The sequence below is a fragment of the Mesocricetus auratus genome, unplaced genomic scaffold, assembly GCF_017639785.1.
Source record: "Mesocricetus auratus isolate SY011 unplaced genomic scaffold, BCM_Maur_2.0 Super-Scaffold_100009, whole genome shotgun sequence".
NCBI lineage: Eukaryota > Metazoa > Chordata > Mammalia > Rodentia > Cricetidae > Mesocricetus > Mesocricetus auratus.
The window spans coordinates 16,273,647-16,296,983 of NW_024429193.1; the positions used below are offsets into that span (position 1 = coordinate 16,273,647).

The window sequence follows — 23,337 nt, forward strand, 5'->3', positions numbered from 1 at the left end:
GGGTTCATTGACACAGTTATGCCTGTTTTCTGGAACTGCAGTTCTCAGCTGAAACCCAGAGTGAAAGGTGATAGATAGGTAGTCACCATCACACATCTGATATTGGCTGCCAAGTGAATTTCCTTCTTTATTGGCTCATTAACTCATAAGATTGGCTTATTCATTATATCTGTGGACTCCTTAACTCTCCACTGAAGGATCAGACCCTATACTGTAATGAAGTGCTTTCTTATAATATTCCTGGGCACACCAGACAGAGGAGAAATTCTGATTACCTTGTCCTCAACGCCAGACCCTCAGGCAATGTTTCCTGTCTTCTGGAGCCCAGAACTCAAGTCCACAATCCATTCTCACTCATCACATTTCTCTTTGATGGCTTTGTTCTGCCTTGTCAGATCCTAGCCTATGACTCCCAGTGTTTCTCTTCCTCATCTTTGCGTTTCTCATTTTTTCTACCAGATGAAAACTGATAGAATATTTGCATTGGGAATAGGAGAATGCTGTCACTGTCACATTATAAATGAAATTCTTCAATAATATCTTATAGTTTCTAAATTGTACACATTACATTTAACTATGTGTCTGATGCACAAAAGTTCTTTGGGTTTTTTTTGCAAGTTTCATAACTCTACCTTTTGAGTGAAAGAATAAGTAAAATTCTATCTAATCTCACTGTCCCTCTAGAAACAGTGGAAAAGCCTATACAATGGCTGCAGAGGTCCACATGCCAGTACCCATGTGCCTCATCGAGAATGTGAATGGTCAATTGATTGCCAAACAGGAGGCTCTGGAGATCCTGTCTGACATCACACAGCCTCTGGTGGTGGTAGCCATTGTTGGTCTCTATTGCACAGGGAAATCCTACTTGATGAACAAGCTAGCTGGGAGGAAAACAGGTGAGTGCCACTAACACAGGTTTGCTGTGTCCCAGAAATATAGTCACACTGTCTGCTTACTGCATGAGAGTGTGAACAATTTCAGTTTCATGCTGGGGCCCTTTTTGTTGTTATTTCTTTGGCTATTTTCTTTTATTTTGAGACAAGGAATGCTGCATAGCACAACCAGGCTTTACCTCAGCATGTAGTCCAGACTGAACCTAAAGCCATGACCTTCTTGCCTTGGCCTCTTGAAAGTTGACTATATCATTGCATCACACCTCTAACTCCTAGTTTCCCTTCTAAAACCACAACTGGTTCCTTTCCTAGATGGAGACAGGCAGTAGTAAAGATAATTTAATTCATATGTTTAGGTATTCCTAAAACTATCAGGTACTAACAGCTAGTTTCTATTGATCTTCAAGTTTAAAAAAAGCTTTGTATATCATGCATATTGACTATTTTACTATTTTAATTTACATAGCTTAAGTAGACTCATAAAAAACATGGTTTGTGACTGGTTCTTTCATTTATCATGATACCTTCAAGATTTGTCACTGTGAGAAAAGTGTTTCAATAATTGCCTTATTCATTCACCTGTAGACAAGACAGCTGAGTACTCTGAAATGCTAACATTAACAGAGTTATAGCGACACCCATCTGAGTCCAGGCTTTCAGGTTTTCTAGTTTGTATTCATCTCATCACTGATGAAATTCCTGATGAAACAATGTAATGAAGAAGGATTTTCTTTGCTCACAATTCAGGAGATATCAGTCCACTACAGCAGGGGAGACAGGATTATGTGTCTCTATAGGTAGTGGAAGGAGCTTGTGTATTTTTCGTATCATGACTGATCAGGAAGGATAGAGCTTTGGGCCACGAGCATGAAGAGGAACAACCTTCAAACGCCTTTCCTAAGCCATTCACGTCCTACCACCTAATGCTTCCACACCTCCCAACACAAAACCACTAACTGGGGCAAAGTGTCCAATTACATGGACTTGTGATGAACATTAACCTTCAAATCAAAGCATTCTTCTCCTGGCCCCTAAATGCTGTGGCCACATCTTCAGAAGTCCCCACAGTCTTAGCGTTCTAATGGTGTATAAAACTGAATCATCTCCTCTGAGACTCAAGGCAACCTAAAGTATACAATGGCACTGAATAAACATTCCCATTTACAGAGTTCAGGGGGATAGGAAGGACAGAACACATCCTAGCAAGACTCAACCCATAAGAGTAACACCAAACAGGGCCATTTGATGTGCAGCATATAGGAGATGTGGTGGTGTTTTCTACACATCAGCTTGTGGACCCTGTCAATTGGGCCCTGCTGCTTACATGACACAGGGCTCTGTCTTGGATTAGTTCCACACATTTACTCCAGCTTTCCTCAGTGAACATTCCACAGTCTTGATATCTATAAATTCTGGGGTCTCCACTGTTGCTTCAGCTTTACTCTCACAGTCACACACAGCACGCTAAAGAAATGCACATGAGAGACCGATCCTGCTAGACATTTTATATGAAAACCCTGATGGAAATTTGGAGGTCTTATGACTTGTATACTGCATATGTGAATACGGATTGTCTGTTATGTTTCTGATTGTGATATCAGTACTAGTTCTGGTTTCAGATAATTCCGCTGACTTGAGTGTGGTGATTTTTTAATAGAGATTTATTTTAATTTCTCATGCATGAATATTTTGCCTTGATACCACATACATGCCTGACATTTAGAGATGTTAGAAAGGGCCATAAGTTTCTCTGAAACAAGAGTTATAGTCAGGTGTGAGCTGCTATGTAGGCTCTGAGATTTGAACTCTGGTCCTTTGCAAGAGTAGCAGACACAGTTAACGTCTGAGACATGTTTCCAGTTGGATTGTGTTAATTTTATTATCAATTTCAGGAAGCTATTTTCACTATATATCTAACCACTCCTCTCTTCTCTGCTTTTCAGGCTTTTCTCTGGGGTCCACAGTGCAGGCTCACACCAAGGGGATCTGGATGTGGTGTGTGCCTCATCCCCAGAAGCCAGACCATACTCTAGTTCTGCTTGACACTGAGGGACTGGGAGATGTACAAAAAGTAAGAACTGGGTACACAGTTTGCAATTCCTCCCCTCATCTCTGAATATTCTACCCTGTTCTCCGTGCTGCTTTGAAAACTTTATTTGTTTATTTATTCATTTAATGTGTGTGAGCGTGTGCCCATGTGTGTGTTACATGTTCCCTGATAGTTGTGTCACAATGCAGATGTGAATGTTAAAGAAAAGCATGTGGGGTCAGTTCTCCTTTATACCATGGGGCTTCTAGGGATTGAACTTAGGCTCCAAGGCTTGGTCGCAGGTCTTTTTTACCCACCAAGAGTTTTAATTTTATCATAGCATTCTTTTCATATTTATTATATAAAATGTGTCATGTTTTGCCTACAATAATGAGGGAACTTGTCACAGGACTGGATTGTAGAACATCAAAGTGGTAGTCTTCAGTACTGAAACACTAACAAGGGCCTAAGCAGCACCAGTGTGTATTATCACAAATAAAACTGCAAATCACAGGAATATTCACCCAACAAGAGTTGTGGATGACATCTGATTGTTTACTGGTATTCTGCTAGTTTTTTTCTACTTTTCAGAGACTACACACATGTTTTGTTTAATTTTCAGACTAAAATCCCTTCAAGTTGAGTGTATTTTAGCACTATTGATCTGAAACTGGCATAAGAACAAGACAAACTCCTGACCCATGTGTTTTCTGACTTCCAGGGTGGCAAGAAGAATGACTGCTGGATCTTTGCACTGGCTATACTTCTAAGCAGCACCTTTGTGTATAACAGCATGGGAGTCATCAACCAGCAGGATATAGACCAGCTGCAGTATCCCTTTTGAGGTTCAGAACAGTACCAGAGCGAGTGGGGTGACATACCCTCATGAAACAGCTCTATGACTTTGGCTCTTGCTTAATGAAATAACATCAAGAACAACAACACCAAAAACCCCACACATGTTTGTATCTATAGTGTTTACACTGATTTCAGGAACATGACAAATGAAGGTTAACACCTATGTTCTAGGTAGATGTGGAATTATGTAGAATGGGGACCCTGAAGCTTTTGTTGGTGTATGGTTGATTTCAGGGCTTTCCTTAATTAGGTACTCAGCTATGTGACAGAACTGACAGACAGAATCAGATCAAGATCCTCACCTGACCAGGATGAGTTGGAGGACTCAGAGGAGTTTGTGAGATTCTTCCCAGACTTCGTGTGGGTTCTGAGGGACTTCTCTCTTGAGCTGAAAGTAAATGGGAAACCCATCTCTGCAGATGAATACCTAGAGAATTCCCTGACACTTATAAAGGGTAAGAGACCTATGCTGGCTATATGAGGACATTAATTAAACTCATGAGAATTCAGATATTTCTATGTATAATTTTCATGTACCTGCAGTTTCTATTTCTTCTAGCCAACTACTCCTAATAATTAGCACTTGATTTGATAGATTGAATCAAACATTTTCTCCTTTGTACTAAGAGAAAACTTATTTTCTTTAACCTTTGCATTAATAGTGATTTATTTAATCTCTCCTCTTAAGACTTGTTTTTGTATTGAAACAGAGAATATAGTACCTATGAAGATATAATTGAAAATGGTAGATTAATTGTTACCAGTACCCTAGCACAACTGTTGTAACATGTGAACAATGCTGTTTCCAGTTGTCTTTGGAAATCAAGTGATGCTGTACACTTGAATTTAAATATTATCTCTGCACACAGTCCAGCTACGCTAAGTGGAATGAATACTTAGAATGAAGTATTCTTTCTTTTCCTAAGAAGCCTAACAAAGCAGTCAGGTGTTTCTTAGTCTGAACATTTTGACAGCATTTGTTTCCCCTATTTTCTGTTCTTTTATTTTGTGGTTTTAGGGTCTCACTGTCTGATACAGGATGGCCTCAAGTTATAAAACTCCTACCTCAGCTTCTAGTGTGTTAGGATTACAAAAGATGGTGTGACCCAAGTTAAAAATATTTACTCAACTATTGTAACATGGCTGAAAACTCTGTTTTTGTCTCTACAGGTACTGGACAAAGACATAAAAAAAAGAAATGTACCTGCCTCATATTTGTATTAATAAGTTTCCAAAGAAGAAGTGCTTTGTCTTTCAGTGGCCTATTCAGGGGAAGAAGCTTGGAGAGCTGGAATCACTGCTGGATCAAGACCTGGACTCTGATTTCGTGGGACAAGTGGCAGAATTTTGTTCCTATGTGTTCAGCAGTTCCAAGGTTAAAACTCTTTCAGGAGGCATCAAGGTCAATGGACCACGTGAGTCCCTTCCCAGTGGTCTTCACTGTTTCAGAAATAGTATTATGAGATAGCAATGGCCAAATTCACTTTTAAAGAAACATAAATGAGACTGTAACCCCTGTAGTGCTAATCTCTAGATGGTACCAGCATTTATAATAGATTCTGTCTATCAGATTTTCCTGTTGGGAAAAGAGAAAGGGGTAGAAGGAAAAAAACCTTTTTAATTACTCAAGAAAACTGCATTCACCAGATAGAAATTAAACAGGAATGTATCTTAAAATTTAGAAGTCATTGTCACATCAGCACATATGTAAAGTACTCTTGGATAAAGAAACTTATTCAAATCAACTTAATAGAGAAATTCTGTGCATGTTTCATTACTAAATTAAAATGAAATGCTTACTATGGACATGGCTGGTTATACAGACAAACATGACAGATTTATTGAGCCTTGCTTATGGTGCTTCCATTTATATAGATTCAAATATTCCATAGAAACAAACTCATGTAATCTCCATCCAGCATTGTTGTTAGCCTTTGGGTTCTCACATATGTTATTAGAATATCATTTCATAGAGGAAGGTCTAATCCTAAAATATGAGGTAGAGTCTAAATGCCTCTGTCTGTCATCTTTCCAAATGATGCTAAGTACATGGATGCTTTAAGTCATCAGTGACTGACATATCCAGAATTAGACAGAATAATGTTGTCATCATCCATCTGTAGCAAATGTTTCCATCTGTTTGTTGATTATAGGACTAAAGAGTTTGGTGGTAACCTATGTGAACACCATCAGCAGTGGGAGTCTGCCCTGCATAGAGAATGCCATCCTGGCTTTGTCCCACACTGAGAATGAAGCTGCCCTGCAAAAGGCCATTGCCCACTATGACCAGAAGATGAGCAAGAAGTTGCAGCTGCCCACAGAGACCCTCCAGGAGCTGATGAACCTGCACAGGACCAGTGAGAAAGAAGCCATCAAGATCTTCAAGGAAAATTCCTTCAAAGATGTTAACCAAGTGTTCATAAAACAGTTAGAGGTAGGTTTTCTGTCAAACTTCTAGGACATAGATTTTGGAAGGCAATTTACTGTGAGGAAATAAAATAAGTGATAAAAGCAGGCTTATTTTATTAAATTTTAGAGTAGCAATAGCGACTTCTGAAAAATCACACTTAACTGGAACAAAAATGGATTATCCTAGACTCAAAATTTTAGAGTGTTTCTCCTTCCAAATAAGTTAGTAATATTCCCCCTGATTAAATTAAGTACAGAGAAGTAATTTTTGTGTCTGATTATGCCCAATGTCAGTTGAGTTGACTGATTCAACTTCCATCCAAAGCAAAGATATTAAGGCATAAACTAACATTGATTCATGTTTATTTCATGTGGTGTCTCTAGTCCAGTCTGAAATCCATTTACTTCTAAAGGTGTAAATATCTGCTCTGAACTCCACTGCCAAGGAGCAAGGATGAGGTCAGTGAAAGGCTGACATTTGAAGAAAGATGCAGTCACAGTCATTGTTTCTAACTTTCCTTTTGTTTAGTTTTTGTGTTTCTTTTTGTTTTGAGAATTGCATCAGAAATTCTAAATGCAGTCTTCCTTCCCTTCTTAATGTTTTCTTAACATTTTTATATCAAAGACTGTGTTAGAAACAAAACAAGAGGAATTCCTTAAGAAGAATCTACAGTCATCCTCAGATTGCTGCTCAGCTCTGCTTAGGGATATTTTCAGTCCTCTAGAAGAAGATGTGAAGCAGGGGGTATATTACAAACCAGGCGGATACAATCTTTTTATCCAGAAGACACAGGAGCTGAAGAAAAAGTACTATGAAGAACCTGGGAAGGGGGTTCAGGTAACCAAGGTTATATGTGTGTTCTGGGAAGTTGGTGACCTCCTAAAGACTGCACAATGACCCTCAAACATTACTGTGAGAGCATCTTAGTGTTTGCATTCCAGGCATATGCTCCTTCAACATCACACATGTTATCACACTGGTTATGTCCTGAGTACTCAAAGACAGTGTCTCTCCATTTATTAACCTTTCTTAACTGTGGTCCATGGGTATGATTTGGTTCCCATGGACCATTTGGTGAAAGTCTATTGGGCAGGGTTACTGATGCTGTGGCTCCATCCATTTGGAAGGATTATTGAGGGCTTGTGTCTATTAAGATGCCTACAATATTTCTTTCTTCTTTGAGAATTACCCTGTACTCCAAGAGGGAGACTGTGAGGAGCCGCCCTCGCTATCGCTATTGCCGTTAGAAGATGGCGCTGACATCTGCTTTCAGTTGGAGTTAACCGTTAGAAGATGGCGCTGACATCTGCTGTCAGTTGGAGTTAACCGTTTAAGCTGTGCCTCTCCCGTGGCGTCATCTGGGGTGATGTGCAAACCACCAATCCCGGCTCTACACGTCTCACTCGGAGCTCCTAGGCTTATATAAGGGGCTGGGTTTCTTAGCTTGGGGTCTCCCTCTAAGAAGCTGATCATCTATCTCTCAAGATGCATTAAAGCTTTACTGCAGAAGGATCCGAGTGTTCTGCGTCGTTCTTGCTGGCGAGACGGTAGCGCGGGACATCTGGTGCCGAAACCCGGGAACTCTTCAACATCGCCGGCGCCGCGGGAGACCCCTCGGAAGACGGGGCGGATTCAGAACTGCAGGGACGTAAGTTCAGAGAGGTATGCTTTATCCTGAATACCCCTTTCTCGACTTTGGCCTTAGTTTGTCATCACCGTGGGACGGGTCAGTGGAGGCTTTGGTGCTAGTCCTGTTTGTCCTTCTCCTTCATCGTGGCTAGTGCTGACAGAACGGTGCTGTCAGTCTGGTGCTGTCAGTCTGGTGCTGTCAGTCTGGTAACAGAGTTGAGCGCCGTTTTTAGATAAGCCGCCAGCGCGATGGGGTTGTCACAGTCAGTGGTTACTGCCCTACAGACTGTGCTAAAACAAAGAGATCTTAAAATTGCACCACGAACACTTCAAAATTTTGTGAAGGAGGTAGATAGAGTGGCACCATGGTATGCTTGTTCCGGGTCCCTCACTGTGGCCTCATGGAACAAGCTAGGTAAAGAATTAGACAGGAAGCATGCAGAAGGAGATCTCCACTTAGGTACCAAAGCCATTTGGAAGCTAGTTAAAAACTGCTTGGAGGATGAGGCCTGTCACCCTGCTATAATAGAAAGTCAGGGAACCTTAGAGGAAGTTCAGGATAGCATGTCAGAAACTGAACGGAGTGAGAGAATGGGAGCTCGCAAAAGGAAAGACATGTCTAAGAAAAAAGGCCCTCCCCAAGAAGTTAAGAAAGGGGGAGAGAGAGAAGGGAGTGATCATTCACCCCCTAACAAAAAGAAAAAGCCAGAATCTAGTCTATACCCTACAGTAGAGCTAGAAGCCTTGGAGCTAGATAATTCTGATTCTGACACTCTGTATTCTAGCGAAGAAGGTGGTCTAGAGGAGGAGGTGGCACGGTATGAGGAAGAAAGATATCACCCTGATAGACACCGGCCACTGAAAACAAAAATGAATGTGAGGCCACCACCTATAAATCCGGCGGGCTCACGCCCCTCAGCGCCTCCGCAGTATGAGCTTCGGCTGAATACTGGTACTGACTCCTTTTACCTTTAGAGGAACGGAGAAAAATACAAATGGCTTTTCCAGTATTCGAGAATGCGGAAGGTGGAAGAGTACATACCCCTGTAGATTACAATCAAATCAAAGAATTGGCCGAATCCGTTCGTAATTATGGGGTCAATGCTAACTTTACCACATTACAGGTGGAAAGGCTTGCTAATTTTGCCATGACTCCCACTGACTGGCAGACGACAGTGAAAGCAGTGCTTCCCAACATGGGACAATACATGGAATGGAAGGCTCTCTGGTATGATGCAGCCCAGGCACAAGCTAGAGTTAATGCCACGGCTGAAGATGAGAATCAGAGGCAGTGGACATTTGAAATGCTGACAGGTCAGGGTCAACATGCCCTTAATCAAACCAACTACATCTGGGGTGTCTATGGTCAGGTGTCAGCCGCCGCTATTAAAGCATGGAAGGCCCTCACAAAAAGGGGAGAGTCCAGTGGACACCTTACAAAGATTGTCCAAGGACCCCAAGAGCCATTTTCAGACTTTGTGGCCAGAATGACAGAGGCCGCCAGTCGCATCTTTGGTGATTCAGAACAAGCTATGCCCCTGATTGAGCAACTTGTCTATGAACAAGCAACCCAGGAATGTCGAGCGGCTATCGCCCCTCGCAAAAGCAAAGGTTTACAAGATTGGCTCAGAGTGTGCAGGGAGCTGGGGGGACCCCTAACCAATGCAGGACTAGCTGCCGCCATTTTACAAACGCACAGGTATAGAGATTTATCTAATCGAAAAGCTTGTTTTAATTGTGGGAGAATGGGGCACCTTAAGAAAGATTGTCAAGCCCCTGAAAGAACAAGAGAACTGGAGCTTTGCCATCGTTGTGGTAAAGGTTATCATAGGGCTAGTGAATGCAGGTCAGTCCGGGATATGAAAGGGAGGCTTCTGCCCCCTATTGAAGAACCCAAGGTACCCCAATCAAAAAACGGGTCACGGGGCCCATGGTCCCAGGGCCCTCAGAAATATGGGAACCGATTTCAGAAAAGCAATCAAGAGGAAGTAGAGGTTTCCGAGGAACCCCCGGAATGGACTTGCGAGCCGCCTCCGACTTCTTACTCATGCCCCAAATGAATGTTCAACCGGTCCCAGTCCATTCCCCTGGACCTTTGCCCCCTGCCACCATTGGGCTTATTCTGGGCCGTGGCTCCTTAACTTTACAGGGACTCATTATATATCCTGGAATTGTTGACCCGTATCATAAAGAGGAGATTCAAGTTCTCTGTTCTAGCCCTCGGGGTGTATTTTCTATAAAGCAGGGAGATAGAATTGCACAACTGGTGTTGCTGCCCTCCCTCGGGGATGGAGAAACCTACACTTTACAAAAAAGGGCTATGGGATCTTCTGGAAGTGATTCAGCCTATCTGGCTATACCCCTAAATGAGAGACCTACAATAAAATTGTTAATTAATGGAAAAGAATTTGAAGGGATAATGGATACGGGAGCAGACAAAAGCATTATTTCACTCCATTGGTGGCCAAAGTCTTGGCCCACTGTTGTTTCATCTCATTCTCTACAAGGTCTTGGATACCAGTCCTCTCCTGCCATCAGTACCTCAGCCTTAACGTGGCGGAACGCTGAGGGCAAACAGGGATGTTTTACCCCCTATGTGTTGCCACTCCCTGTAAATTTATGGGGACGGGATGTGTTACAAGCCATGGGCATGACACTAACTAATGAATACTCCCCCAGGCATCAGCCATTATGGCAAAGATGGGGTATACAAACGGTAGAGGCTTGGGTAGGCAAGAACAAGGCAGAATAAAACCCATTACGCAACATGGAAATCAGGGTAGAAAAGGACTGGGTTTTATTTAGGGGCCGTTGAGGCTTCACGACCCATACCATGGAAAACAGAGGAGCCGTTATGGGTCTCTCAATGGCCTCTATCCTCTGAAAAATTAGAGGCTGTCACAAGATTAGTGCAAGAACAGGAACGGCTGGGGCATCTAGAGCCTTCTACCTCCCCATGGAATACACCAATTTTTGTTATTAAGAAGAAATCTGGGAAGTGGAGATTACTCCACGACCTGCGGGCCATTAACAATCAGATGCATCTTTTTGGCCCTGTTCAAAGAGGACTTCCTTTGCTTTCTGCACTTCCTCAAGATTGGAAGCTTATTATTATAGATATTAAGGATTGTTTCTTCTCTATTCCACTTTACCCACGGGATAGACCAAGGTTTGCCTTCACTATCCCTTCTCTTAATCATATGGAACCAGACAAGAGATTTCAGTGGAAGGTACTGCCGCAAGGCATGGCCAATAGCCCAACAATATGTCAGCTGTATGTGCAGGAGGCTTTGGAGCCAATTAGGAAGCAATTTACATCTTTAATCATGATCCATTATATGGACGATATTCTTATTTGTCACAAAGAGTTAGATGTTTTACAAAAGGCTTTCCCCATGCTGGTGGCTGAATTAAAACAGTGGGGATTAGAGATTGCCTCAGAAAAGGTTCAAATTGCAGATACAGGCCTCTTTTTGGGCTCAATGATTACTCCCAAAAATATAGTTCCTCAGAAAATAGAAATTCGCAAAGACCACTTACAAACATTAAATGATTTTCAGAAACTTCTGGGAGATATAAATTGGTTGAGGCCCTTTTTAAAAATTCCATCTGCTGATCTAAAACCCCTCTTCGATCTCCTGGAGGGTGAGCCTCATATCTCCTCACCCAGAAAATTTACCCCTGCCGCCCACCGAGCCTTACAGATGGTGGAAGAGGCCTTACAGGAAGCACAATTACAACGTATTGAGGAGTCACTACCTTTTAATCTGTGTGTTTTTAAGACAGCTCAATTGCCAACTGCAGTCCTGTGGCAACATGGACCATTACTTTGGATTCATCCAAATGCTTCCCCTGCTAAGATTATTGACTGGTACCCTGATGCTGTTGCACAGCTCGCGCTTCGCGGAATAAAAGCAGCTGTTACACATTTTGGCAGGGATCCTGATTCCTTGATTGTGCCTTATACTGCTGCACAAGTTCAGACCTTGGCAGCCACATCTAGTGATTGGGCAGTTTTAGTTACTTCCTTTTCAGGACAAATTGATAATCATTTTCCAAAGCATCCAATTTTACAGTTTGCCCTAAACCAGGCTATAGTGTTTCCACAAGTGACAGCTAAAGACCCACTCCCAGATGGGACTGTGGTGTACACTGATGGATCAAAAACTGGTATGGGAGCTTATGTGGTCAAGGATAGGGTTATATCTAAACAATATAATGAAACTTCACCTCAAGTTGTAGAATGTCTGATAGTACTGGAGGTTCTTGAGGCTTTTCCAGGACCCCTCAATATTGTATCAGATTCCTCTTATGTGGTTAATGCAGTTAATCTCCTTGAGATAGCTGGAATAATAAGATCCTCCAGCAGAGTTGCTAACATCTTTCAGAAGATACAAGCTGCCTTGTTAAATAGGAGATTTCCTGTTTTCATTACCCATGTCTGAGCACATTCTGGACTCCCAGGTCCCATGTCCTTAGGGAATGACTTAGCGGACAAGGCTACAAAGCTGGTGGCCGCTGCCTTGTCTACCCATGCACAAGCAGCAAAAGAATTCCATAAGCCCTTTCATGTGACGGCTGAGACCTTGCGCCGTCGTTTTGCTCTATCCAGGAAAGAGGCTAGGGAAATTGTTACTCAATGCCAGAATTGCTGCGAATTCTTACCTACTCCCCACATGGGAATAAACCCACGTGGCATTAGACCATTGCAGATGTGGCAGATGGATGTTACTCATATTCCCTCTTTTGGAAGGCTTCAATATGTTCATGTTTCTGTTGACACCTGTTCTGGCGTAATGTTCGCCACGCCCCTAACAGGGGAAAAGGCCTCATATGTGATTCAACATTGCCTTGAGGCCTGGAGTGCTTGGGGAAAACCCAGAATTTTAAAAACAGACAATGGACCAGCATATACCTCTCAAAAATTCCGACAGTTTTGTCGGCAAATGGATGTTACCCATCTAACTGGCCTACCTTATAACCCTCAAGGACAGGGCATTGTGGAACGTGCCCATCGTACACTCAAATCATATCTGATTAAACAAAAGGGGAGTATTGAGGATGTTCTACCCTCGGTACCAAGAGTTGCTGTATCCATGGCACTTTTACCCTTAATTTCTTGAACTCTGATGCCCAAGGCCACACTGCGGCCGATCGCCACAGTTTAGAGCCTGATAGGCCAAAAGAAATGGTAAAATGGAAAGATGTCTTGACTGATCTCTGGAAAGGCCCGGATCCTATTCTTATAAGATCCAGGGGAGCTGTGTGTGTTTTTCCACAGGAGGAAGAAAACCCCCTGTGGATCCCTGAAAGACTCACTCGAAGAGCTCCTTCACAACTCCAGAATAAGAAGGATGGAGGCCAAGTGGGTGATGAAGACTCTCCTACTCGGGATGATGGTTCCTAGTATGATGGGAGAGTTACGGTGGGCCATCATGTCTACCTTCCCCTACCGATGCCAGTGATGCAGAATGCCCAGGTGTTCCCTAGATTTTTCACAACTAATAGAGAGTTGGGGCTTGCCTTTTGCCTTTAGATCCTCAGATACAGAGTTTTCAGGATGAGAGAACCTTGTCATTAGTAGGAAGCTTGTGCTTTACTGTGATTTCTTCATTAAAGGATAATTTTATTCATATGGATCCAGAAAGATCTAATGCTAATCCTTTTGAATTAATGGAAGCTGTGCTAATCTTTCTCCTATGGCAATGATTGCTGGAGGATATAGTGAGAAGGGACAGATTACTTTTGATTGGAAAGGGACATTAGGCAACAGTCTGAGTGAGGGACAGAGCTCTGGATCATCTGATTGGTCCTCCTCCAATGTTAAGTATACCCCTTTTAAGAGAACTAATTATTCAGCTGCTCCAAGTTGTGTTTGGCTGCCCTTTATTTGGGTTGTGAGTAATGATACCTTAGGTAAGAATCAGAAAGAAATAAATTGCTCTGCTTAGAATTGTTTTTATGCATTATGCTGGGATGCTATTAAGCACCCTTTTGCTTTGGTAATGCGCATGCCTCGATTTGTTCCAGTTCCTGTTGAGACGCCAAGTAATTTGAGTTTGTTTAGGGAAAAGCGAGATTTTTGGGATCTCTGCTATTATTGTGGGCCTGATAGCCACCACCGCGGTTACTGCTTCGGTTACCGCCTCGGCCCTTGCACTTTCTGCCACTGTGCAGACAACTCAAACCATTAATGAACTATAGGCCACTGTGACCATGGTCCTAGATAAACAGGCCACTGCCAATTCTCAGATACAAGGAGGCCTGATGTTGGTAAACCAACAGATTAATTTGGTTCAGGAACAATTGGATATATTGTGGCAGATGGCCCAATTGGGATGTGAACAAAAGTTGCCTGGCCTTTGTGTCACTTCAGTACAATATGAGAATTTTACAAGAGCAGCTAACCTGTCACAAGCTCTGTCTCAACATTTATTACAGAATTGGACTTTTGAGTTTGAGCAGACACTCCGTGAGTTGAGAATGGTGATCCTGCAAGTGAATTCGACGCATCTGGATCTTTCTCTGATGGAAGGCCTCTCCTCCTGGATTTCATCTGCATTTTCTTATTTTAAGGAATGGGTGGGGGTAGGATCATTTAGCCTAGTTCTCTGCTGTGGAATAGTGTTGATGCTTTGGATGGTGTGTAAGCTCAGAGCCCAAACAAAAGAGACAAAGTGGTGGTGGCACAAGCACTTGCTGCCTTAGAACACGGAGCCTCCCTGACATTTGGTTAACCATGTTAAAGCAATAGGTCGCTGGCCTCCCAGCTCTTGCACCCCACGAGGCTAGTCTCATTGCACGGGATAGAGTGGGTAGGATTCAGCAGCCCAAGGAGTTGCAAGGCTAAGCACTGCACAGGAGAGGTCTGCGGTATAACGACTTTCTCCTGGGAGATAAGTCATCTTGCATGAAGGTTCTATGTCATGATCTCCTTCCCCCAGAAAAACGACATCGGACTGGTCAGGGCTCTCTCTGGGGATAAGACCCTGGAGAGGAGCTTTGTACATGTTCCAAATTTGCACATGGGGATTTGACCTCTATCTCCACTCCAAAGTTGTGGGTGTCCTATTGCTTCAAAAATAAATGAATAGGGGGAGATGTGAGGAGCCGCCCTCGCTATCGCTATTGCCGTTAGAAGATGGCGCTGACATCTGCTGTCAGTTGGAGTTAACCGTTAGAAGATGGCGCTGACATCTGCTGTCAGTTGGAGTTAACCGTTTAAGCTGTGCCTCTCCCGTGGCGTCATCTGGGGTGATGTGCAAACCACCAATCCCGGCTCTACACGTCTCACTCGGAGCTCCTAGGCTTATATAAGGGGCTGGGTTTCTTAGCTTGGGGTCTCCCTCTAAGAAGCTGATCATCTATCTCTCAAGATGCATTAAAGCTTTACTGCAGAAGGATCCGAGTGTTCTGCGTCGTTCTTGCTGGCGAGACGGTAGCGCGGGACAGGAGACAAAGACTTGACCTATTCAATTTTCTTCAAGGTTGAGAACTTTATTAGAGATATTTTTGTCTGACCAGTTGGGGCTCTTCCTGTGCTGATGTCCAAATTCCTTACAAATACCACACTGATTTATTTGTAGCAGGATCTATCCCGAATGCATCTCCTATCTTGTGGGGCCCCACTTCCTTTCCCCCTTCCATGGCTAGACAAATATTTCAGTGGGGGTCCTCATTTAATGCAGCCAAATTTACTTTGCAGTCTTCCTAGCCTTCCTCTCCACCTGGACCTCAGGATTGCTGTAAACCCTAGTGACTGTTTCTACCAAATCTGAGTCATGAAAGCTATGTTGACAGCCCTGTTATTTTCTTCTGTTTCTGGGTCTATAGGGAAATAGGTGAGATATACTTCCATCAATTGGTCCAGAAAAGCAGTTGGTGGCTCCTTAGTTTCCAGGAATACCTGAATGACTTTAGATAAATGTGTGGGTTGTTTTGCAGCCACACAGAGACAACCCAATAAAGTCTGGAGAAAGACCCTCAGGGACTCTTTACCTCCACTCAAATTGGGGTCTCAGTTGGGCCAAATAGAAAGAAAGGCTGCTGCAATGACAGCAGGTATAGTGGTTGCCTTCCATCATCTCCAGATCTAGGTTCCTAGCCCACCTTGATGTTCTTTCCTCTTTTCAATAAGTGAATAGAATTCTTAGGGACAGCAGAAGATCATCCCAGGTATTTCAGGTGAGTATGCTATATAGTTTTCAACAGGGAATTAGGGTATGTATGAGTTTGGTTTTCCAGTTATAAATGTCACTACTACTGAAGCAAACATAGATTCAATAAGGTTCCTGATTCTTGTTTCTCCCTTGTTTGATACACTGTATGGAAGGGGCCAGCCAGAAGAGTGGTATGTGTGCCTCAGGCTTTCAAAAGTAGGCGTGTAAGTCATCGTAGAATGGGTGTGTATACTGGTTGTATGGTTAGGTAGGGAATCTGAATCAGAGATGGATGCCAGGTTGTTTTAAGCTTTTGGGTAGGTGGAAGGTGGTATAGGAAGGGGAGCCTGAGAAAACCAGATGGGGGAGGCAGGTGGGGGTAACACTGGGAGGCTCTGAGTTCTCTGTTTATTGAGTCTGATCATACAGAATCGTTAGGTAGCCTTTCTCTTAGGGAGGAAAGATCAGATTCTGAGGTTTAATAGAGCAGACAGTAGGAATTCCCTTCAACTAGTCTGGAGCTCTTTTGGAAGGTCTTCCAAGTAGAACACACAGGACACTATATATGGCCAGGGTGGCCTGGATTCCAAAATTTATTGTGTAGACTTCAGGATAAATAGAGAGGTTAAAGGTGTCTCCGGGAAGTCAGTTTATTCTAAAAGTCAGACACTTGATCTGTCAGAAAATGTGTAGCTTTCCAGGGAAGACAGAATCTCCTGATTCCTGAATGTTCATCTTGAAGACTTTAAAATGATATGAGACATTGTCTATGGTGTAGTTATTATGGCCCAAAGGTGTAGTTTACCCCATGATCTCAAAGTAAGAGAGGAGACAAATAGTGAATATATAAAGGCAAACAAGGAGTCCAACTTGATAGAGATGAAGAAACCACAGTGACACAGATGGAGTTCAGGGAGATAGGGTGTCAGTAGAGCATGGTCTTGTTCATAGAAAAATGGATCATTCACCCCTTCATCTTAGTCCCAGAGAACAGATGCCTCAGATGCTCCCCATGACCAGATGTCCATGGAGAGCATGAGATATCTCTCATCTCCCTCTGATCTCAGAGTTAATATTGAATCTAACTCCTCCTCTATTGGGTCCCAGATAAAGATGCTGCCAAACACAAAACCATACAGATCACACAAAACCAGAATACCACTTAGGTATTATACAATATGAAATCTACAGCAAATTCATGTCACCTATTACCACAGTACCATTAATTCCAAAGTTAGAGTCCATAGTCAAGAAAGACAATATTTAATGTTCAAACAGACCTCAAATAAAAGAATCCCTTAGAGGGTCCAACTTGTGCAATATACCTATTTCTGTTTCTGGGAATCTTATCGCCAAAGGCATCACTAGAGGTAAGGGGGGTAGAAAGATAGATACAAAAGTTTGTAGTTATTCCTGATGTTAATTTCATGTGCTCTGTACTTGCAGGCTGAAGAGTTTCTGCAGAAGTTTTTGCAGTCCAAGGATGATGTGATTAATGCAATTCTACACATAGACCAGGCACTGACAGAAAAAGAAAAGGAAATTAAAGGTGAGGCACAAGTTAAAGAACTATATCGACTTGACAGCTGTGGAAGGTTTATATTACTTGTAAATCTGGGACACTAAAGTAGATCTTAAATAATAATCTGTGTCTCAATGGCTAATATCAGACATGTGTAGTAACATATGACATCAGCAGTAGCAATGAAGCAGGTGGGGAAGACAGCTTCACATGATACACTTATGCCTTCCTTCTTGATTCCTTTTCCAGTGGAACATGAGAAAACTGTCATTGCACAGAATACAGCAAAAATACAGCAGGAAATGCAACAGCAGACTGAACAGTTGCTGCAAGAAAAAAAGAATCAAGAGGAGCACATAAAACAGTTGACTGAGAAGATTGAGAAGGCACAGGCCCAGTTAAGAGAAATGCAACAGAACAATGAACAGTTGCGGCAACAGAAAACATTTCAGGAGGATCACATTAAACAGATAACTGAGAAGATGGAGAAGGAACAGGTTCAGAAGAGGGAAATGGAACAGAAGAATGAACAGTTGCTGCAACAAAAACAGAGTCATGAGGAGCGCATCAAAGTGTTGACTGAGAAAATGGAGAAGCAACAATCCCACATTAGGGAAATGCAACAGAAAAATGAACAATTGATGCAAGAGACAAAGTGTCATGAGGAGCACATCAAACAGTTGACTGAGACGATGCTAAAAGAACAGACCCAAATGAGGGAAATGCAACAGAAGAAAGAAGAGTTGCTGCAACAGAAAAAGAACAGTTATGAGGAGGAAATGAAACAGTTGACTGAGAAGATGGAGAAGGCACAGGCCCAGGTACAAGAAATGCAACACAAGAATGAACATTTGCTAAAGCAGAAAAAGTGTCATGAGGAATACACAAAACAGTTGACTGAGAAGATAGAGAAGGAACAGGCACTTATGAGAGAAGTGCAACAGAAAAAAGAAGAGTTGCTGCAACAGAAAGAGCAGAGTTATGAGGCGCAAATGAGAGAGTTGACTGAGATAATGGAGAAGAAACAGGTTCAAATGAGGGAAATGCAACAGAGGAATGAACAGTTGTTGCAAGAGAAAAAGAATCAAGATGAGCACATGAGACAGTTGACTGGAGAGATGGAGGAAGCACAGGTCCAGATGAGGGAAATGCAACAGAATAATGAACAAAATCTTCATGAGAAAAAGTGTCATGAGGAGCACATCAGACAGTTGACTGAGAAGATGGAAAAAGAGCAGACCAAAATGAGGGAAATGCAACAGAAGAATGAACAGCTGCTGCAACAAAAAAATTGTCTGGAGGATCACATTAAGCAGATAACTGAGAAGATGGAGAAGGAACAGGTTCAGATGAGGGAAATGCAGCAGAAGAATGAACAGTTGCTGCAACAAAAACAGAGTCATGAGGAGCACATCAAAGTGTTGACTGAGAAAATGGAGAAGCAACAATCCCACATTAGGGAAATGCAACAGAAAAATGAACAATTGATGCAAGAGACAAAGTGTCATGAGGAGCACATCAAACAGTTGACTGAGACGATGCTAAAAGAACAGACCCAAATGAGGGAAATGCAACAGAAGAAAGAAGAGTTGCTGCAACAGAAAAAGAACAGTTATGAGGAGGGAATGAAACAGTTGACTGAGAAGATGGAGAAGGCACAGGCCCAGGTACAAGAAATGCAACACAAAAATGAACAGTTGCTGCAACAAAAACAGAAGAGCCATGAGGAGCACATCAAAGTGTTGACTGAGACAATGGAAAAGGCACAGTATCAGGTGACAGAAATGCACCAGAAGAATGAACAGTTGCTTATGCAGAAAAAATGTCATGAGGAGCGCTTTAAACAGTTGACTGACCAAATGGAAAAGGCACAAAACTGGATGAGGGAAATGCAGCAGAATAATGAACAGTTGCTGCAAGAGAAAAAGAATCAAGAGGAGCACATAAAACAGTTGACTGAGAAGATGGAGAAAGCACAGGAACAGACGAGGGAAATGCAACAGAAGAATGAACAGTTGCTGCAACAGAAAGAGAAAAGTCATGAGGAGCACATAAACCAATTGACTGAGAAGATGGAGAAGGAGCAATCCCATATGAGGGAAATACAACAGAAGAATGAACAGTTGCTAGAAAAGAAAAAGTTTCATGAGGAGTACATGAAACACTTAACTGAGAATATGGAGGAAACCCAGGCCCAGATGAGGGAAATGCAAGAAAAGTTTGAACAGCTGCTTCAACAGAAAATGAATCACGAGCAGTACATGATACATTTTATTGACGAGATGGAGAAAGCACAGGTACAAATGAGGGAAATGCAACAGAAGGAGGAACAATTCCTGAAACAGAAAGAGAAGTGCTATGAGGAACACATGGAACAGTTGACTGGGAATTTGGAGAAGGCACAGAAACATTATAAGGAAGCTTGTCAGGTATTTAAATTTCTGGAGTTGTTCTCTTCATGTCAAAATATTTCAAAATGTGTTTGTGTATTTGTGTGGGTACATGTAGTACATATCAAGGCTCAAATCAAGACTCAGATTGCCTGGAACTGGAGTTATTGGAGTTATAGGTGCTTGTCAGCCACCTGACTATTTTGCTTGGAACTGAATTCCAGTGTGTAATACACTGTAAATGCAGACCTATCTATCCAGCCTTCTGTTCTCTTCAATTCTCTTCATCTTGAAATGTAATGAAGCCCAAATGGCTGACCATGTCTCCCACCTTGTCCTCTTTATTTCTCAGTGCCTGTTTGATACTCATATGATCATGCCTGTTGATTAAGTTAGTAATGTGTAATGCTGATATACTAAGACATACATATATGAGTGTGTGTGTTAGTGTGTGTGTGTGTGTTAATACACCTACGCTCTTTCTGTTATATTTTTATTTCTTTCTTAAGACTCTATGAACCAAGAATCCTATTCCTCAGATTCTTCTATAGGAGGAAGAAATACAAAAAGCAATATTTTAAAGATACCTACACTGGAGTATGATTTTTTCCCAGAGTGAATCCACAAAGGTAGTTTCTCTATCTTAAATGGTAAGAGATTATTTCTAAGAGAGTATTTATGAGGAGAGAAATGATTTAGCCCTCACAAGTATGTGACAGTCTGTCTGTCCCTCCTTTTTCCTGTGCTCTACTCTCAATTTGTTTTCATTTGGGAGTTAGATGAGGAATTTCATTATCTTCAGTTTGGATCTCTCATATTCTTACCTTCATCTGTCACCCTTCTACCAAATTCTGGAAGCTTATACTAAATTTCTCATTCCCATCCTTCTTTTATTCTCTATCCTTTTCTCTCTCTGATTGTACACATTTGTGCATGTGGGTACTTACCCATCTATGCACATGAATGTAAAGGCCAGAGATCTACTTCCAATTTCCTCTGTCAACCCAACTGTTTTTAAACCAGGTTCTCTTACTGAATCTCAAGTCCATGGATGGGGCTAGTCTTGATGACCAATATCTGCTAAGGTCAAGGATCTAATTATACGTGCCTTCTAGGTCTGGTATTACAGAATAGTACTGTATCTAGTTATCATATGGATACCTCAGACTCCAGCAGAGATATTCCTGACTTAGCCACATCCCCATCTCCACCCCTGACTATGTTTCTAAGATTAATATTCAAAGTCTTAGTGATATATTCAGAATTCATGCCTTGCTGCATGTTTACATACAGGGTGAGTAGGAGGATGTATTGAAGTCTGTGGAGGTAAAATTTGAATATATATCCATGATTTTGTACAGAGTCTATAGGCAACTGAGGAAAAAAATGAACACTGGCAACTTAAATTCATCAATGGTATTGTTACTTAACTAAAATAAACTCAAACAAAAATGACCACACCTGCCCAAATTCCAAAAAGGAAAACCAAAAGCAACCTTCTCAACATTAATATTTATTCACAAATAAAAACATCTTAAAATTATTATAGAACTTAAGGGTTGAGTAAATTTTAAGAAATTAATAATAATAACTATTATGGAAATAACATAGAACGTGAGGATCAGCTCAGTGTGATGATTCATTGTCTCTACTTGCCACTTTTTAGAAACGTGAAGAACTGCAGAATGAGTCAAGAAAACTTCAAGAACAAAGACATCGCTTGAAGGAAAACTCATTTGTGAAAAGCTAAAGGACTAAAGAGTAGTGTTTGAAAAGCCATTCAAATTAGAGCTGAATAGTATATATAATTAGGAACAAAAGTGGCACTTATTGAAAAGAGGTGAAAGGATATTCAGTGTCATGTTTCTAATGATATTTATCTTCATTCCATTGACATCTTTACCACATGAGAGGTACTAAAGGAACCACTCAGAAGAAAGTCTCTTTTTCAGATGGTCTCAAGGATCACATGGACACTTACCACATTCTTAAATATTGTTATATAACTTAAACCAAATAATCCAGGACTGTGATGGATCAGAAAAAGCCAGTCCCATATCCTACATTGTAAAATTATCCCTTATATCCAAAATGATAAAATTATCGTCAATGGCATGTTTGTGGACACTGGTGATGAATAATTCTATCAACACACTCAATTATACATGAGGACATCTGCATTGATATCTAGAGAACCTGTGTATAGTATCTACAGAAAAAGGGAAGAAGGCATTATCACAAGAATCTAAATAAGAATTGCAGGTGCCAAAGATATGAATGTCTCAGTTCATGTAGATTGAAACTGCAATGAGAGGTTTCAAATTTTAACTTTTGACACTGATTTCACACTAACATAATGAACTAAGTAACTTTAAAGATGGATGTTAAATGATGATGGGTATTCTACATCAACGGCATTTTAATATTTCATGTGCAGCCATAAATTTACACTACTCTTTTTGTATTATTAGCACCTGTACCTGAAATCCTGTTGATTCTTACCCAAGAATAATAAAGATTATTTTCCCATATTTTGACCACTTCTTAGTACTACTGAGTATGTTTAAAATATATCCCAAGTGCAAGATGTGAAAAGTAAATATTTAGCAGTTATTAAAGGACTTAAGAACTTGTAGGAGGTGTGATTCAGTGGGTAAAATGCTTCCTGTGCAAACATGAGGATGTTCATTCAGATCTCATTACCCACATAGCAAACGAGACATGGTGGTACATATATGTAAGCCTAGCACTGAAGTTGGGGAAAGGGAAGAAAGCATCAATGGTGTCTACTAGTCAGTCAACACCATCAACAGAAGGTCTCTGATTTCACCGAGAGACCCTGTTTTAAAAATAATATGGAAAAATATTGAGAACAGGGTCATGCTGTTTTCTAGAAATTAGTACAACCAGATTTAATTTTATTAAGCAAATTAAATTAGTCTCAGAAAGACAAATATATGCTTATTGTGATATACACCTCCTGACTGACAAACAAACGAGCACTATGTATAATGAATATATGCAATGAAATTATGAAAACCATTTCTCAGCAACAAAGAACATTTTTTAAATAATTATTCTTACATCTCCATATAAATACTTTGACATTTCAGTTAAGTCAACCATTTTCTCAAAGAAAGCATAAATCAAAAAACTCACTCTATTTGTTATTCCTGGGTTTCTGCAATAAATTACTTGGTAAAAGTAATTGAATAAGAAAGGGTTTTTTTTTACTTCCCTCTATGGGTACTGTCCATCATGACAGAGATATCATGGCAGCAGGTAATTTAACACTGCAGGATTTTAGAGATTTCGTTACCAATATGATGGATTATGCAGTAAAAGACAATTATGATATTTTTCATATGTATATGTGTGCCATGCTTGTGATTAGTGTATTAATACATGTGCATATGAATCGAAAATTACAGTCAAAAGTTCAGGAAA

At 41.3% G+C, this 23,337-nt stretch overlaps 2 protein-coding genes across 2 annotated transcripts in view; one reads left to right on the forward strand and one right to left on the reverse strand.

Annotated features, from left to right (window-relative positions):
• LOC101832221 (guanylate-binding protein 1-like) overlaps positions 1-23,337 on the reverse strand; it is a 105,698-nt gene that overhangs the window by 63,108 nt on the left and 19,253 nt on the right.
• LOC121142250 (guanylate-binding protein 1-like) lies at positions 707-21,640 on the forward strand. Its single transcript, XM_040751517.1, has 10 exons — positions 707-896; positions 2,837-2,964; positions 3,644-3,753; positions 4,039-4,235; positions 4,977-5,195; positions 5,934-6,214; positions 6,815-7,027; positions 17,425-17,527; positions 19,436-19,929; positions 21,557-21,640. The coding sequence occupies exons 1-10, from the start codon at positions 707-709 to the stop codon at positions 21,638-21,640; spliced, it is 2,019 nt and encodes a 672-aa protein (XP_040607451.1).